This window comes from Lasioglossum baleicum, chromosome 12 (assembly GCF_051020765.1).
Source record: "Lasioglossum baleicum chromosome 12, iyLasBale1, whole genome shotgun sequence".
Taxonomy (NCBI): Eukaryota; Metazoa; Arthropoda; class Insecta; order Hymenoptera; family Halictidae; genus Lasioglossum; species Lasioglossum baleicum.
The window spans coordinates 9,267,801-9,286,379 of record NC_134940.1 but is presented as its reverse complement, the minus strand read 5'-3'; the positions used below and the strand labels follow the sequence as shown (position 1 = coordinate 9,286,379).

The window sequence follows — 18,579 nt, the reverse complement described above, 5'->3', positions numbered from 1 at the left end:
CGTCCCCTATTAAAGAGACGGCTGCTCGTGATAGGGGATAGCCCGTGAAATTAGCAACGTAAATCATCCCCCAGCGTTCGCGATGTTTTCGTCGGTCATTAAGCGTCAGTAATCGTCGTCGACGCCCACCGATCCACTCGGAAGACCTTTCGCTGTCTTGCTCGATGGTAACATTGTCGTTTCTTTTTCTAATTTGCAGCCCACGTGGCGCTTATGGGGCGAAGAAAGGGGCGATGGCGTCATATACACGGTGTACCTGAAGAAGGTCCGGTACCACAGGCCGACCAGGAGCCTCTCTGCATCGGTGAGTCCAATCTTATTAAATCACGTTCATCGTAAACTAGTTTTTCGAATGAAGAGACCGCGAATGATGCGGTCGTAATAGCTAATCTAAATCATGCCAGGCTAACAACTGGATTATGCAGATTTATGCAAACTTGCACTCGCAGAAGAAACTGAAATTGGAGGAAGTTTTGTCCTCGGCAAATTAGATGAAGCTCCGTGAATTTTTGCTGAGTTTTTCATTTTTCTGCTCAGGATGTTAATTGTTGAACTTTCTACGCTGTACAGGGTGATCCACAGTGTCATTAATATTTAAGAATTAAATAAACTTCACTTTTATTAAATTTTTTACACATATAGGTCGATTAAAGACTTGCACTTTTAGAGAGATTTATTTGTGTGATCCATAAATGTCAATGATACTACAAACCATTCAATTTGTTGGTATAAGTAACGTTTCTTGCGTACGTTCGTTTGAGTCGTTCGCGTAAGGACAGTCCGAACTAAAGAGACATCAACCCGACCCTATCTAATCTAACCAAGAGGTTCGCTTCGTGTCGAACTATTTGCGTAGACGCTAATTCAAACCTAACCCAGTTAAATAAAGGAAACCGATATCTTGTTGTACAAAGTGAACGCCTTACTTGTGCTAGCTAGCCTTGGCGCATTCGAAAGCTTGTGTGAAATAAACATATGTATGTACCTCTAGTTAAAAACTCTTAAAAGCCAGCTCTATAAACACCGGAGAAAGTTATTAATCCCAGCCATTCTCTTTTCCCATTTTCACCTGATTCAAGCCAAACAAAATATTTACTGGAATAAATTTCATGAAATGTAAACTCCATAAATTCTGAAAGACGAGCGCAAGTGCCAATACCTAAAAATGCATAGACAGTAGAATGTGTATTGTAAATTATTTTTATCCACGAAGAAGTTAACTTAACCTCGTTCTTAGTTCTAGAATGAGGCACAATGTGTGTGATGAGCTAAAATTTTCTATTTTACCAAGACTAAAATCAGAAGAATTCATGCTCGCTTATTAAAATCATAAAAATTCTTCCATGTTAATTAGAATCGTAAAGATGTTTCTGCGATAAGCTTCTAAATTTTCCAATTTCGTCGTTAACGAAACCATAAAGGTGCTTTCACAAAAATAATTAAATGAATTTCTTCGATCATTTAAATTCGTAACTTTCGTAAGAAGGTATAAGGATAGCCTGCGATTGTTGAGCGTTTCTAATGTTAATTTCTGGGATCTTGTCGCAGGACTCGGACGACGAGATTTCGCACCTAGAATGGGAGACGGTGAGGGTCCGTTTCCTGAAAGCTGGCACCGTGCAGCGTCTGGTCGAGAGTTTGGCGAACGACGACGGGGAACTCGAGTCGACGTACATCAATGTCTTCTTGGCGACGTATCGCGCGTTTACAACGCCCCGAGAAGTTCTCGAGCTATTGTTAGCGAGGTACGACGCCCTCGACGAGGGATCCGGCGCCCTGACAGGTGAACAGCACCGAAAGACCCTCGTGCAGGCACTTCACGTTTGGTTGGACGCGTATCCTGGTGACTGGAAATCGCCGCCGAATCATCCTCTGCTCACCAGACTCTTGGAGTTCACGCATCAACGGCTTCCTGGCTCTGAGCTCGAGCTCAAGGCAAGGCATCGGCTGCACAGGTTCCAGCGAGAGGATCAAATAGGTAAGCGGGTCAATATCCTTCGAGCATCATTCTCTAGATTCGTGAAAACCAGCCTGAATCCCTCTCCAATTTACCTGACGTTCCTTGCTATCCTATTTCGTGAGGTTGAAGCGGAATCCTTGAGCTCAGGGAACCAATTATTATTTATCAATAGGCTGCGATCCTCTAAAGTTTAATATATCAATCTTAGGAAATGCAGTAGTACTTGTCACTCCAGCGCAATTTCCGCGGATGTTTACCAAGCCGTTATCACAATTTCGTGTTCCTCGCGATGACCCTTCGCTCTGATTCACGCATCGATGACTCGTTTGCTGATTATACCTTTTCCGTAGATTCTTGCATGGTGTACGACAATGGTCGCCTTCCACGAGGATCTCCAGAGCCGATAGTGGACCACTGGACAAGCTACAGCTTTCCCGAAGTGCCTCACCGGCATTTCGCCGAGCAGCTGACCCGGATGGACGCGGAAGTGTTCAAGAAACTAGTTGCCCATCAGTGTCTCGGTGCTGTCTGGTCCAGACGAGATCGTTCAAGGAGCCACGATGCTGCCACTGTTCTAGCAACTGTGAACCAGTTCAACGCTGTCTCGCTGAGAGTCATCTCGACGATCCTGATGGAGCCGGCGATGAAGTCTCAGGAGCGAGCCAGGATCCTCGAGACGTGGATCGATATTGCTCAAGAGCTGCGAGTGTTGAAGAACTTTAGCAGTCTGAAAGCTATAGTGTCCGGCCTGCAGAGTAATCCTGTCTATAGGCTGGAGAAATGCTGGCAGTGCATGCCCAGGGAGAAACATGAATTGTTCAGGGAGCTGGAGAGGATTTTCTCGGAGGAGAACAACGCGTGGACGCAGAGGGAGCTGCTGATCAAAGAGGGCACCGCTAAATTTGCCGATACCGCTGGAAGGAGCGACAGACACCTGCAGAAGCTCTTCCAGAAGCAGAACACCCACGCCGGCGTGAGTGGACGCTTTTAATAGTCTTCTAGAACTTCATGTTACGTTATTAAATCCTCTGTAAGATCAGGTCAATTTGATGGTCAACGAGTTCAGTCAATATTTGCAAGCAATTGTAGTTGGTCGTCACTTGAATAGGACAGAGTTGGCATCATATGTTTCAGAGAAAAGTGTAACAGTTAATGAAAGAAGCTTAAGGATTCTTCGTTTATTTATACTGACCTGTCTCGTTGAAAATAGAATAGCTCTCCTGTAGTAGCTTATTTCTATCCTGTAAACTTCGCACCATTCTGCTCATACTTTAGCTTCCCGACTATTTTATGCTCTTGGAAAACGAGTAGCAGCAGCAGCAGCAGCTAGCTACAATGTTGGCGAGGCGTCAAAGTCGTACATTACCCAGACACAACTGGTAGCAACCCATTAAAATTCCTTGTAGCTCGTTTCCCCATCTCGCGAGAGCTTCCTCTTCTAATTTCGTAACAAACTGGAATTTACCTAACCAACGAAACTTTCTGCTGTTTAGAACATCAGCTACGGCACGATACCGTATCTGGGAACCTTCCTGACGGATCTCACGATGATTGACACTGCGATATCGGATACGATAGCCGACGGTCTGATCAACTTCGACAAGAGACGGAAAGAGTTCGAAGTGCTCGCTAGGATAAGATTGCTCCAGGGTGCGGCGAACGCGTACAACTTCAGCACGGATACTTTCTTTGATCGCTGGTTCCATTCTGTAGTGGTGCTGGACGATCGGGAAGCCTACAAGCTCAGCTGCCAGATAGAACCGCCTCCTCCGGGCAATACTTTGAGCAACCGTGGCAAGAAGAAGCAGGTCAGTCAGGTGTCTTCCAGGCTTATTTCATTTGGAAGAAAACGGAAAATGATATCCCACCAGTCCCACTAGTCCCACTCGTTTGGACTCGTTTTCTAACCCGTATCTCTCTTGCAGGCCCATCAGGGACACCGTAAAAACGACTCGATCGCTTCAACATCCAGCTCGAGCAGCTCCCAGTTCTACTGCGATCTGGATTCTCTACCCAGCTCGCCGCACAACTCTCTCGACCGTCGCACGTCGCCGTCCCAGATGTCCAGCTCGTCTTCGAGCTCGTCATTGCCCTCTTTGGACGTGTCTCTGAGCTCTGGGGGTGGTAACGGTGCCGTGGGCAACCAGCATAATCGCCTAGCCCCGGTGATCACTGCGAACGGGAACACACCTAACTTAGTTGGTCTGTCCAGCCCAAGCCACTCGCATAAGAGCTCGCCGGACTTCTACATCATCAAGGTGACGATGGAGAGCGACAACGTGGAGACGGACGGTGTGGTACTGTACAAGTCCATCATGTTGTCTAACAACGAGAGGACGCCTCAAGTGATCCGTAACGCGATGCTCAAGTTGGGGATCGAGGGCAGCCCGGACCAGTACACCCTCGCCCAGGTGCTGCCGGATAGGGAGATGGTCTTGCCTAACTCCGCGAACGTTTACTATGCCGTGAACACCGCGCACAACTTGAATTTCATTTTGAGACCTAGAAGAGAGCCTAATGACATCGCCACGGACAGCCCCAAGAGCAAGACCAGCCACAGTCACAAGCGGTAGTGCTAGTCCAGCGCTTCAGGGTCTTAACCCTGAATGGACAGAGAATCTCGCGCGTCACAGGGTGGTGCGTCTCACCATATGGCGTGTTCTTTTTCATAACCATGACAGTACGGACGTCTCGTTCTTTTCTTTTCGTTGTTTCTCTAGCGTTAAACACGTCGGCGTATATCGACTCTTTTCAGACTCATCGAGGAGGATCGTCGATCGATGTATTAGGGCTTTTACTATCTGGATATCTAGATACCCCACTTCTCAATCCGGGTGTCGAGATATACTGAGTAAACTGCGGATTTATGCAAAATAAAAACTTCCCAAGTCAATTGTATGGAACAGAAGTTAATTGAAGATGTACTACTTCTATCGATAATTTCAATGAGTCGAGACTAATGTAATGACATGCTTACACAAGTTTACTGACATCACAGTTTTGTATTTTTCGCATTCATTTCATAAATGCATAAGATCCTCAGTCGCATAAGTAAGAGCCCTAAATCTATACATCTTCTGTCTGTTCTTTTCCTCGTTCTTTTTCTACTCACCGGTTGCACACGCTCGCGTCTACGCAACGTTACCCGCCCACACACGGTACTACTCGATATTCGACATGTTTATTATTACGATTGCCGCGGGCTAATTTAGCGAACTTAGATACATATGTGTTAGCGTGAGTCATAGGTCCGTCGTCGACGCGCGAAACGAACAAAGATAAGCGACGATAAGGTAGCTGTTTAGCTTTAGTTCCGTGTGTAGTCACGTTACATTTATATATATGTATACATATGTACTGTGGAGATCGTGGCCCGCGGACCCGACGAGAGAGGTTCGAAGGGACACGAAGAAACTGGCTGCGGTCCGCGGGCGCCAGAGTCTATTGTGATTTTTGTACATAAGTTTAGTTCCGTAGCGCGGCTTCGAAGACGCGACCGTTCGATCGATCGGCCGGACCACAAGTGGACCCGAACGAAAATTGTCAATTATTCAAGTTTATCTGACGTCGCGGAAAAAAATACAAGTGCGAGGAAAGCAAACACGGAAAACCGGTCGGGGGAAAGAATCGTTCAAAGCGACTGTGCACACATATTCGTCCATTCCGTGATTCATTTTTCTAGCCGCGCGACCAGAGACGCGCGCGGCGCGGAGAAATTCCGTTCTGTGATATAATATTGGACATACTTCTCATTTCGGCTTTGGCATAATATAACCGGAAAAAAACCGAAATCGAGCACTCGTTTCCGGCTGAAATAAGAAAACAAGGATGGATGAGTGACGAAAGAAAAAGATGAAAAAAAGAAAGAAAACATATATGGAATCTCGAATACTCGTTCTAATATCGAAGCTGGCACGCTTTAGAGCGCGTACGAACGTGCGATGATATATTTTTACAAAGGACCCGCATGCATTCGTGAAGTAGGAGAAAAAAAGGGAAGCACACAGGATTCGATTGCGGCAGGATCCAAACCCGAGGTAACCGGTTCCCTTTTCGCATCGCAGGGTTTGGATGCCTCGATGCATTAGCTTAGGCAATTTTGTACTTACCTCTACCTACCGATTTCCCCGATTTCCTCTATTCCCAATCGTCGAAGTAGCTGTATCTGTTCGTGTACACGTCAATTCCTTACCGAAGTTCGTGCAAAGTTGTGTGTAATACGAGTCGATCAAGGTGACAATAGATGGCCTACAATTTTACACGGAGTTTTCCTGGGAATGATCCTTCCTGTAATTTATTTCGAAAGATGCGTGAAAAGTGAAAACGGCCGTATACCTTCGATACCCTTAACGTTTAAGGTTAGCGACGACGTATTTATGAACTTTTTTGTTCTTGCATCTTTGTTAACCTTTTATATTTTCGGAAAATAACAGTAACTATTTAAGTGTCGGAACAATTTTGTGTTCTGATTGCGTACGCACGTAGAATTGCTTTGCATTCCAGCCTGATCCTTCATCCTCAACAACATTGCAGCGATTATTCTTTGTGTAAGGATCATCCTCTGACTCGGAATTGTCGAATAGCACCCGTCAACATATAATCGTTCCCAAGAATCAGTTGAACATATTGTCATAAGCAGACAGCGGATTATTATGCATTTATGACAAAAGTGAGTAGGTGTAATTTAAAACAGTAAAAACACTAGAAGAATTTAATGATACTGTTATATTATTTTCCACCTATCAAACATATTGAGGAAGAAGATAAATTTTTATTTTGCATAAAGATCCGCTGACTAGTCACCAGCAAACAACCATTCGTAAGTCTCAGAAATCTAGACCCCATACTTTCACTGGAGAAGGAATACTTTCACACAAGACGACCGTATGAAAGAAGAGTTTAGAATCATCCCCTAACTTTTCACTGCTATACAGCCCCATAAAATCGTTCTAAAATTCTTTCCTCCTATAAGCCCCACTCCTAGCCTATCAACTAACACCGCTAATCCCGTCTATCACAGCTAACCTTGCCGGCCGCGTTATCTCGAGCGAAGGGGATGATCAGATCGTTCTCGCGCGAGGTGGAAACCGCCGCCGCGTGGCCCCCGTTGATGACTTCCGGTATGCCAGCAGATCCGGCACGCGAACCTGTTGATCCAGTTCAAAGAGGGTGCAAACACCCCCGGAGAGAGTGCAGAGCGACGGTCAGCCAGCCAGGTAAGTGTAGCAGACCTTCTCGGTTTCTGATGACCGAGGGCTTGGGTCAGTTTCCACCGGTTATCATTCAGTTGGAGGGAGAGAGAGAGACAGTGCTCTAACATTCCTCCAGTTGACGATCATTCAGTTGGAGAGAGAGAGCCAACTTCTTCGGCTGACGATCGATCACGCGATTAGGGTGAAGCTTCCTTGAGGGTAACCGCGGGGGCTAGCCACGCCAGCCTGGTATCCTGTTAAACTGGCTCAAGGTCGTCCGTTTACGTCAGAAACGGCGAACTCGAGGAATTTGTACGTGCATGCCTGTAGAGGCTTAATTGAACCTGAGTAGCGATTCCTGGCCACCGTCATCCGAGACCCGGCGATCCCGAATATCTCTGGAATGATGCGACGTAGGTCGCGGGTGCTTGATTTATCCTCGGCCTGGAGCAGTTGGGGCGGAACGAGTGCACCCTCGAAATCCACCCTCCTAACCGCGACATACTGTGCTAAGGTGTTTTCGTTAGGGATGCTTTGAATTATCTTCGGATTCGCGTATTTCCAGAAGACCGACTCGAATTCCCGAAGACGAGCTCGAGGAGACTCGAGTTCACCCTTGCGTGAGCGACGTGGTACTCTTCTCATTTTGTTCGACAATTTTTTAGATTTCTGACTGTATCATACTTTTCTAATAGTTTTTTGAAGACCAAAGATTAGATACTTTGACAATACTCATCTCCAGAAGAATATCTATCGTCTCAAACCAGAGTTACGATCACGAAGATATGCGCAGACATGACCTCACGACTGTTGGTCGCGCATCAGCTATCGCGTCACGGTTTTAATTTGGAGATGTAACGCCATCGCGTGCCCGACCGTGATCGACAGTTCCTACTGCGACGCAGAATTAAACGTCACTGCAGGTACATGGATACGGTTGCCGCATCATGAAGTCTATAAGGCAAACATATTCTTCCGTGTTCGTCGCACTGGTTTTCTTACATTTTTGCAAATAGACGTCAATATTTTACTGCCAGCGTAAAAAATATCCAAAAGCCAGAGATTGTAGTGTATTATAGTATTCTAAATACAATGTTATCCTCGATACATCGTCTCTTCCTACAAGAATCCTCACATCATCGTCAACTCTCAGCCAACCCCCGAAGGACTAAATACCCAAGGCGCCCCATTACAGTGATCAAAGCAGGAACAATAATCTGTAAAGAAAAAGCTCACATCATAGTCTAGATCTTACGCGACTGGTCAACCCAAACAACCCTTGTTGAGTCATACGAAGACAATGATACTGCACCCTCAAGACAAAATATTAAACAACGATACAAAATTATACAAAACCGTTCTACATTCGAATTTGAACTCCACAAAAACCCACCCCCATCGAGCCTCAACCCCAAGAAGACTAACTACCCTCAGCAGTCGATTCCAGTGATCAGAGCAGGAAACAAAAATCAGCAAAGGGAAACAGAACCGAAAACTCGCTCCAAGCTCACTCTCACCCTCGCAGAAATCCGCGAGCTTGCGCCCTCGCTGGCTCTGCTCACTCTCTTATTCCTCGGTAGACAGCGCTGTGGTAGCTTCGGCAGCGCATCCCCCTCCCGAGTCGAGCCGCCCCTAGCCACCGATTGAACCGGTGAACTCTCGTCGAAGCAACCCCCAGCTAGGGCCTCGGTCTAGAAGAGAGAGGCAGTCGTGAGCTTGGTGCCGAGCTGGGGCGATGCTCGTGGCTCGCGTGTGCTTCGCGATCGCGCCGAGTGCTCGCCATTCCGTGTTGTTTCGCGTGTCGTTGTTCTACCCTTTCAGAGGAGAGCATCACGTTCGATCGCCTCCCCGTTTGTGGCCGCGTTCATTCCTTTTGGTCGCACCCTCGTCTTCGTCGTCGTGGTCGTGTTTGTGGTCGTCGTCGACGCACCGGACGCTGGCAGAACGGGCTCCGTCGGTGCAACGACCGTGCGACGATCGGACGGCCGCACGTGAGCACCTGCGATCCGCTGTGAGATGAGAAACGTGAGTCCATCTCGCACCCTCACCTCTGAGAGTTCGCGAGAGCCTGCGAGGACCGAGTCTGTCTGGCAAGGACGCTCGCACCGAGCGAAAGAGGCCGCGCGCGGATTCGCGGGTGGCGCGAGATGGCAGACGTTCGCCAACCCTCGCAAAATTCGAAACGAAACCAGCAGAGACTCCGCGAACAAGCCCCTCTCGACCCGGCTGAGGTTTCTAGGCTTTCGACGTGGCGAGGCCGCGTTGTCGGGTTTCGGTTTGCCGGCGGATCAAGGACTACCCGACTGCGGTCGACTCGTTCCTCTTCACCCTCCCCGGATTCCCTATCTTTCTCTCTCCCCCGTTCTTATTCTCCGTCTCTCTCTTGCCCTCTCTCTTGAGCTCTTTCTCTGGAGGCCTTGATCCCTGCCAAACTGAATCCTTCCTGTTCCCCTCGGTGCACACTCCTTCAAGGATTGTTGATGCAAAGTTTCCGGGAATCGCCAAACGGGACGACTCCTCTGTCCTTGATCGATGCTGTTGATGATGTAAAGTCCCGAGTCCTTGGAGGAGCACGGATCGTTCAGTGCACGGGTTCCTGGGGTTGCGGCCTTGATCGCTGAGGGCTTATCGATGACCCGAGTTTTCGGTGGCTTGTGCATGAGATTTAAGTTCGTTGGAATTTGTTCAGGATTGTTTGAGATCGTTTGGAGATACATGATTTTTATTCTTGAAGGTGAACTGCTTTCTTTGTAACGATCTTCAACTATTCAGCTATCAATCAAGTGTTCCGTGAGTGAACTAGATCTGAGCCATGTATTTTATTGCAATCTAAGGACCTGAACGATTTTGAAAGTGGTTATTGCCTCAATTTCTCTGCCTCCTATCATCAAACCGTTTAACGATCCTGTGAAGCACTTTTCTGTGCTTCCAATTCTCTCTGGGTCTACGAAATCGCAAGTGTTTCTCAGGCTTTCATTTCACTCTAATGAAATAGATAATCATCGGTAATCTAGTACCGACTCTAAAGTGTTAAGACTCACCAGTGTCTGTTAAGTAAGGTGTTACGTTTTCCTTGAAATAATTGGGAACTAGTTTACCAGGAGACCGTTGCGAAGAATGGTAGCCTTGACAGTGAAAAAGTTACCTATAGTGATCTTCAACTACCCTCCACATTCAAAATTAGACTTTGACCTTTTATTTAGACTTGATCTTTGCCTTGAAAGTGAAGATCCTGCTTAGAGTGATCTTCAACTACCCCCTACCTTGAAAATTAGTCTTTTACTTTTTTCTCAGAGTTACTCTTGACTTGAGAGCGAAGATCTTGCTTATCTTCAGCTATCCCCTCACTTGAAAACCAGCTCTTGATTTTTTACTGAAAATTAAAACTTTCACTTGAGAACCACCACCCTGATTATAACGATCTTTAACTACCCCCACCTCGAAAATTAGTTCTTGATTTTTCACTTGGACTTCGACTTTCAACTTTTAATTTAGATTTGGATCTCTGACTTAGCCTTACACTTTGACCGATTTCCGAACCTGTTTCACGCATTTCGTCGTAATCGAGAGTCTTCCACCGCTTCAGGAATGATTATTGTATCGCTTTGTCCGCGTCCTTTCATCAAGAATCGTTCAGCGCTCCTTTGAAGCGCTCCTCCACGCTTCCATCATTCCTTTGAACCCCTGTCCACGAAATTGCAAGTGTTTTCCAGGGTTCAGCTTCGCTCTAATTAACTAGATACTCGTCAGAGTTTCAGCAACGTCTCGAGTGTTAAGACTCGGCCAGTGTTTGTTGATTCGTTCGGACGATAAGTTGAGTCAAACTGTTGGACGCAAGTGCCATTGAATTCCGCGCCGTTCGCTCTCGAAACCGCTACTTCATCTCCTCGGGACCTTTGCCGAATGATTGCAACGGGTATCTGTTTCGTCGACGTAGTTGCAAAACGAACATGTCGAACCATTGTCCGCTGATTATATGAAAAATTGCACACTGTCGTCGTCGCTGTGAAATCAATAACCTCGTGAATGGTTTAAAAATATTTATGAAAGAGTCGCTGCTTCCAGAAGAGTGCATGCTACAAGTGTCCTGTAAACGTTACAGCAGTACACGGTGACTTACAAATCTCGCAATCTGTTGGAATTGTTGTTCGAGAGAATCTTTGATCCATCATTGCAAGTTTTATTTGTTTGCGAGGCTGCATGTGTAGTTTACAAGACGTGTGCAGAATATTGCAATGATCTTAACGTCGAAATATTTGCTCGTTATTCCGCTTAGATATATTCATATATATATTTGTTTTTATAGAAAATGTGGCCACGATGGACACTTATTCCACAAGATTTTTATCGTTCCATCACAGGACATCCTCGATCAATTGAACTTCGAGAAATTCGCTGAACAATATCCACTCCCGACCTTCAGCAATTTCATAGCATTTCTTCAGGATCACTGCCCATTCGATACGTGGCCCAGTACCATTACAGTGACCTGACATCGAAAACCTTTCACTTAAACATTCACCCCCTAACCCAATTGTTTCGAGTCTGAGGAAAACGTGAGAAGTGGTTAGAGAAGTATATACGACTTTATTAGCGTTTAAATAAGTAGTGTTGATGAGCTATTTGAGAGTAGCGCTTCTCTGTATCGACGTCCCAAAAAACCGGTTAATTATTCCAACCTATTAAATTTTAATCCCACTGGTTACACTTTTAATCGGAGTAAAACCGGTGGGAATGATCGGGTGGGTTCGATTATCACAGCTTCCGATGTGCCGTCTGCTTAATTCTATACCGTTGCAAGTTCCTTCCAGTTCCTAGAGAAAACCACCCCCTCGTCGCGTTCTCACCCCCGTCGGGCTGCTTCCTCGGAATTTTCTCGTTCGTTTCCATCCCCGGTCTTTGTCTTCGTCTAGGCCACTTGCCTGGCCACGAGTTACTCAGCCCAAAGTCAAGTGGATATCAACCTTCACCCCTCGCGTTCCACCCCCGGCCGGTTTTTTATATTCCGCGCGTTCATCACGTACCAGCCTCACCACGTACCCACATGTGCTTTTTATCCGGTCTTCTTCTCTCTTTCTCCTTTTCAACCCTCTCTTTCACCATTCCTCGTAATCCGCCTCCATTTTATAATTCACCTCCTCATTTCCATCCACTTCTTAATTAACTCGAAGACAATATATAATCTCGTTCTTGTACAGACTGTCTCCGGCTGAAATGTTATCAATGCCAGTAGTCTTGAAAAAGTTCTCATTGTTTTAATCGTCATTGTCCCCTGCAAATATTTTTCTGAGGCATAAATGTATGTAATAAAGAGGGTGAAAATGAATAAATCGTTCTCAGTAGGCAAGATAGAACCAGCAAGTTCGGCCATTTTTTCATCCAGTACTCCGCTAATTTCTTGTTTGTCTCGATTTCCCTTGCCTTTGGCACGGTCTGTTGCACTTCGACCGTACTTCGTCGGAGAGCTGCGTTTTCTTTTGTCCCGTTCTTTGACATTTTCTAGGATCCGTTTTCTACGTCGAGAAGTTTCAACTTTATTTTCTTATATTCCGTTACCATCCATTTGTACCCATCATTTTGCCTTCCCTCGCGTTTTGTCCATCCTTCTTTCGAGTGTCCCCGGGCTCTTTTGTCTCGGTGGATTCTTTTTTTCCACTCCTTCGTCTCCCTGCTCGGACTCGGTTTCATTTTTATTTGTACATATTGTTTCTACTTGCATAGCTCGCGCTCCTTTTTCTACCCCCGAGGACCATGCTCTCTCGTCCCTCTCACTCTCATTCTCTCGCCCCCCATTATTTTCTCTTAATGTTACGCCCACACTCCACTCCACTTTCCTACCGACTTTTTATTCGTTTTACTTTGGCACTTTTCCTACATCTTTTCACCCCTTCCCCCTCCGCGCCGCCGCTATTTTTTTTTCACCTCGATCGAGCCTCGAGCTTGTTTCATTTTTACGTGAGGCTCGCCCATTGTTTCCGCTATCCCTTTCATTCGTCCATTTAGCTTACCCACTTTTTCCCGTAGCCGTCTCTCGCCGGATACTCCGACGGCGTTTTCCTGTTCATTTTCTTGCAAAGCTGTTTCTTATTGTGATTGATCAACCCTTCCTGATTGTACACTTCGTTCAACCGATCGCGATCGCGGATCTATTATTCATTTCCTCCCACGATTTTCTTCTCGTCCGGATCTTTTCTTCTGAATCAGTTTCAATTGTTTCAACCACTATTCGCTGCAGACTCGACAATACAGATTCAATAGTGAAAGCAAACCGACTCGTCGCACGAATTCGTCTCACCATCAGCTATAACATTACGAAATCAGAAATGCATTTTAATATTTAGAAGATCACAATGATTTCCAGTTTTTGCCGAAAATAATTTATTTTCGAAATTTTATATATAGACGTTTGTAGATGTTTAAATACTGTTCAACTTTTGTTCGAAACATGTCAAATTTACACAAGGGATGGTAGAGGTTAAGAACGCAAAGCGTGCTGTAAAATCTCTTGACTTTCGATGAAGTAGAGGGGTGTATGAATAAAAAGAAAAAAATACTAAAGCCTTATTCTTCAGATTTACACGAAATCTTTAAATCGACTTTTATCCGACTTTTCGGGCCAAATACCCCACCGTGCGCCGTATGGAGGTATACAATTTGATTGAAAAATCATATACTTTTCCATTTTTAACAATTCGTCCTCGAAGAGGTTCAATAATGGTTCACAAAAACCGTGCGGGGTGAATAAGGGTTGCGACTCGGCCAGTTTGTTCCCATCAATTTGTAGATCCGGGTACCGTTTTTATCGGTGTTCGTCACCTTGTTTCCCCTGCGTCGATCATTTTGTCCCCGTCCTGCTGACAGCGCTGGTTTTCCCGGGTGTACAGGAAATATTCCTTCGCTTTTATTATTAGCCTCCACCCCCAAGCCACCCGTTTCACACAACGCCCTTCTGACCACGTACCCGCATCCCGTATCGCGTATTCCCTCTCGATACGGTGCAGCACTCGATCGATCTATCGAGTCGACCTTACAGGACGACGAGACTACGCTCGGTCCAACGAATTCCATTTTAATGAATTTTCCACCAGCGATTTTCTGGGCGAAGCTGGCTCGTCCGCCTGCTAATTATTGGCTGACAGTGTCGTGTGCGAAGACGGGCACCGCGGCTGGCAGATACGTCACTGGATGTGAAGAGCTTGGACAAGCTTGTTTCAGGCTGGAACCGAAATTTGACACGTTGTTAAATATTCTTGGCGGAATTTCTTGAGAGCGGGGCGACGGTTCGGAGTATGCCAAACGACGCATTTTAGGGGTGGTTTAGAATCATGAAATTGGCAATAATTATTACCAAGATATTTCATTCATAAGAAATGTGACACAACGCAAAATATATTTTTAAAACAAGTATAATCATAAATATAGGTAATTGCGGTGTGCTTTATAACTATACACGGATCTTTATGCATTTATGGCACATGAACATTTTCTAAAAATGCTAGAATATAATAGTCGATAGAATTCAGTACAATTTTTATTTATTTCGGATCTACAAAGGCTGTTCCCACTAAAGATAGGATTTCATTTGATTCCACCTTCTTAAAAGTTGGTTATAAAAATTGAAAATTGCATAAACTAAACTAGTGTATATGACAATTCAGCCAGTATCTGAGAAACAACAAAATATTTTACATTCCTAAGTTGGTTATATACAACTAAAAAAGTTGGCAATTTTAGGTTTTCTAAATCTTCGATTCATTTTAAATCAACAGTGAGCTCTGATAAAATGATTGATAGATTTCGATGCACAGTAAGAATTGTCTAAGCCAAGTGCAAATAAAATTCGCAATCCAATTATTAAATAACAAAAATCTTATCAGGAGCACATTAGGGCTGTCTCAATAAGAGGGTGCTGAAAGCTACTAAAAAATGTGTTTATTTATAAGGGCCGCCTCATTGAATAGAAATCTAGGCGATATCGAGATCTACATTGTAGCCAGCGCAATCCTTATTATAATTATGCAGCATTTAATGGTCGCATGACGTGTTTTGCAATAAAGTTCCACTTACCACTGAAAGTTCCAACGCGCGCCAGTAATGCATGCGGTTTTACAATACGATACCACCGTAGTTTCAAGTTAGTTGGTCACCACTCATTCGCAGTTGTTTGTTGAGAGTTACCATAATGGAGGGTCAGCCAGGTCGTAGGACTAATAGTGTTGTATTATCGTTAATATTAATTCAACACATGTTCCATGCCGCTAGTGCACTTAAACCTCGTTTCGTGCGACGAATCAGTCAAACATTGCTTATGGATGTAGCATACCGTAAAATATGGAATACAATCCGACTGGTCAAAATTGTTACACCCTCCTCCACTTTATTCCTTGAAATGAATTTTGCAGTTGCACTGTATCATCGTGCGCCAAACATTGCGTTTTTTATTTCAATGTCATTATTCCTGAAAGTTTGAACAATGTTTACTACTCGGTATATAATCGTTCACGTTTCATCAAAATGTAAGAGAGATTTTATGCTACGGCTGAAATTGGAATTGTTGAAGTATGCTTTAAATTTCAAAATTGCTTCACCCACCGCCTCTTCGTTCTCGAAATGAATTTTGCACTGAATCAACGTATGCGAAACGTTGAATTTTTGATTCCAATTCAATCCTATTGTGAAAGTTAACACAAATGTAAGATTGATTTTATAATATGGCTAAAATTGGAATTGTTCAAATCTGCTTTAAATTTCAAAATTGTATTCAGAGCCGTAAAAACTCTTTTTTGAATTGCAACGACGGCTGACTCGGTTTACGCCACAAAACATTATGCACACCAACGGAAGACATAAAACGAATGCAGCGCAAGATGACGGCCAAATTCCTGCCAGTTATCTGTTTTAATTAATCTCAAGCAATCGCGGAGCAATTTCACTGTTGAAACAAGCAAACAGCTGCTAAAAGCAACCGGTCCGGTTTTAGTGTAACACAAAAATAGTGATCGCTTTTAATCTGCAAATCCGCGGGTACATGTTCAAGCATACCGACCCGCGAAATCGCTGTCCGCAACAATAAAAAAATTGGATATAATCCGCGACAAACACGATGCAAACACGGAGCTGGTCATTTATATTTCATTGGCCAAAGAAATATCGCGGTAACTCTTTTAAGTAACAGTTCCTTATGCTGATTCTGAACTGCTAAATCCCGATTTGTCAAGGATCCTTTTTCTGGTTAGAATGTGAAGGTAATTTCAGATTATTCTGCCTGATGAACATATAAACGAGACGACTACGGGGGCAATTTAAATTGCAAACCAGCTTAGGCGGTCAAAGCGGATTTTCGGACTTTGTTTGGGATCGCGGCGGCGCGGCAGCTATGAATCCCCAAACCCCGGAGACACAACGTTCTCTACCTCGTCCTGCTGTCTCGATCCCTCACAGACGCGGCCTAATAAAAGTTACCTGAAATTGCTTTCGACGTTGATCGCGTCGTTATTACGTATTCATGATCCCCGGCATAAAATATTACGGATTTCGTCGTCGCGGACGCCTACGGATCCGCGAATCAGTACTTTCCTGTCGTAAATCCGCTGTGATCGCCGCCAATGTATTAATAACGCATTTTTATAATGTCACCGGCTTGTAATAAGACGCCAGATAAGACGTCTTCGGGACGAGATCATGGCAATTTACGGTTTTGTTCGGCGATATCGCGTTCTGACGCCAATTTCTCCGGAGGCCATCTTGTTTCGCCGCGTTACCTCAGCGTTTGTCCATCCTCACAACTGGCCTAGGATCGGTGTATTTTAATTCTGCAATTTGACTGTACGATGAATTGGAGAAATCAATATTGCCAGTCGTGCAAATTTTATAAATGTCACTATTTATTTAATTATTGTAATTAGACTGCGGAGGAGGTTCATGTAATTTTCCATTTTTGTAGACAAATTTTAAGACAGTGGTACCAAATAAAATTCTACTTTAATTGCTAATAACATTTGCAGGTACGAAATAAATAAAAATCATACTAAATTCTAGTCGAATTTGTTGCTCCAGCATATTTGGAAAATTTTTATAATATATTATTTAATACTGAACCTCTTATTTTACAATTACTGGAATTACAGTCGGTGTACAAAGTATTCGTACACATTAAAAAAGCGAATCGCTTTTTCAAAATTGGACCCAGCAGCTTGAGTTTCTTCTCAGACGTTAGAAGGATTAGTTTACTAGTTAATGTGTAAATAATTTTTTTTTTTAATTGTTATTGGTCGCAATTGCGAAGGAAATAGTAAAGGTTATGATTTTAAAATTTTTTATCTGTACCTCTAATGAAAATATAGAAGGCGCCGTGTTGGTAGGTCTAAGTAAGTTATATACTTGTACAAAGTTTCATCGAAATCGATCAACGATGTTACGAAATATATAATTGATTGAAAATAGCAAAAATCGTAAGAATCTGCTATTTAAATTAATCGCAAACCGTAAATTCAAAGATTTTTACGTCTTACAATGCCCATAGCTTTTTTATCCGTCAACCAATTTCAATGAAACTTTGTTCATATATATATATATATATATATATGTATAACTTACTTAGATTTACAAAATACACGTTTTAAATTTTCATTACGGTTACAGATAAAAAATTTAAAAATCGTGGTCTTCATTGTTCCCTTCGTAATTGCGACCAATAACAATTACAAAAAAAATTATTTACGCATTAGCTAGTAAACTAAACCTTCTAACGTTTCAAAAATACTCAAGCTGCTGAGTCCAATTTTGACAAATTTATTAACGAATAAAAGGTGTACGAATACTTTGTACACCGACTGTATAATGATGCCTTCACTGGAAATGATTCTACAAATTTTTGTATTGACACCGCCTCATCCCCTATTCCAGGATCAATTTGATCGACGATTCTGCAATAAGACGTATCGCGTGACAGGCGCTATAGTCATCGTGCAGCGAAGCTGCAGTCTCTTTTAAATCGCTTGCAGAGCAATGGCTCGGCTCATTTCCCGGTTCCGTCATTTCGATCACGTCCAAAAATCGTCCTGTCAGAAAGGGCTCCATTCTTCGACAAATCGGGCCGCTTTAACTCGATCAGAATGCGATCGAGGGGGGCAGGGAGACAGGCAACATTGTTGCGAGGTCCGCAATTGGTAGCGGAGGGGTGGCAGCCAATCCAGAGGTGTTTTTATTCAGAAAAACGGGGAGAAAGACGGGACAAAAGTGCCGATTGGCTGGATCTGCTTGTCGGAAGCGCTGAACCATTCGACATTCGGGGATTTTCAGGTGGCTTTGTTCCCTCAGTTCGTTCGCGTTCGTCCTCGGGAAAAGGTGGCGCCGATTTTTTTTTTTCGAAAATTCTTTCCCTCGTACCGATTGCTAGAAAGTTTCTCTCCTCTCGCTCGCGTTCCC

The 18,579-nt window shown here is 44.2% G+C and overlaps 2 protein-coding genes across 12 annotated transcripts in view; both read left to right on the top strand.

Annotated features, from left to right (window-relative positions):
• The window catches only part of Rgl (Ral guanine nucleotide dissociation stimulator-like), a 47,032-nt gene extending 40,813 nt beyond the window's left edge, over nucleotides 1–6,219 (top strand). For all 10 annotated transcript variants that reach the window (XM_076434509.1, XM_076434505.1, XM_076434503.1 and 7 more), the window contains 5 exons: nucleotides 200–304; nucleotides 1,549–1,978; nucleotides 2,311–2,933; nucleotides 3,454–3,768; nucleotides 3,886–6,219. In XM_076434509.1, the coding sequence (XP_076290624.1) occupies nucleotides 200–304; nucleotides 1,549–1,978; nucleotides 2,311–2,933; nucleotides 3,454–3,768; nucleotides 3,886–4,533 (2,121 nt within the window). In that variant the 3' untranslated portion in view covers nucleotides 4,534–6,219. The remainder of the gene's footprint in view (nucleotides 1–199; nucleotides 305–1,548; nucleotides 1,979–2,310; nucleotides 2,934–3,453; nucleotides 3,769–3,885) is intronic.
• Nucleotides 6,220–6,369: 150 nt separating this feature from the next.
• Nucleotides 6,370–18,579, top strand: part of Dysc (whirlin protein dyschronic) — a 132,239-nt gene continuing 120,029 nt past the window's right edge. The window contains exon 1 of one of the 2 annotated variants that reach the window (XM_076434494.1): nucleotides 6,370–7,176. The gene's annotated coding sequence lies outside the window, so the exon portion shown is untranslated. Of the gene's footprint in view, nucleotides 7,177–7,201; nucleotides 9,178–18,579 lie in introns of those variants that run through there. The other variant, XM_076434493.1, reaches the window with a different exon arrangement.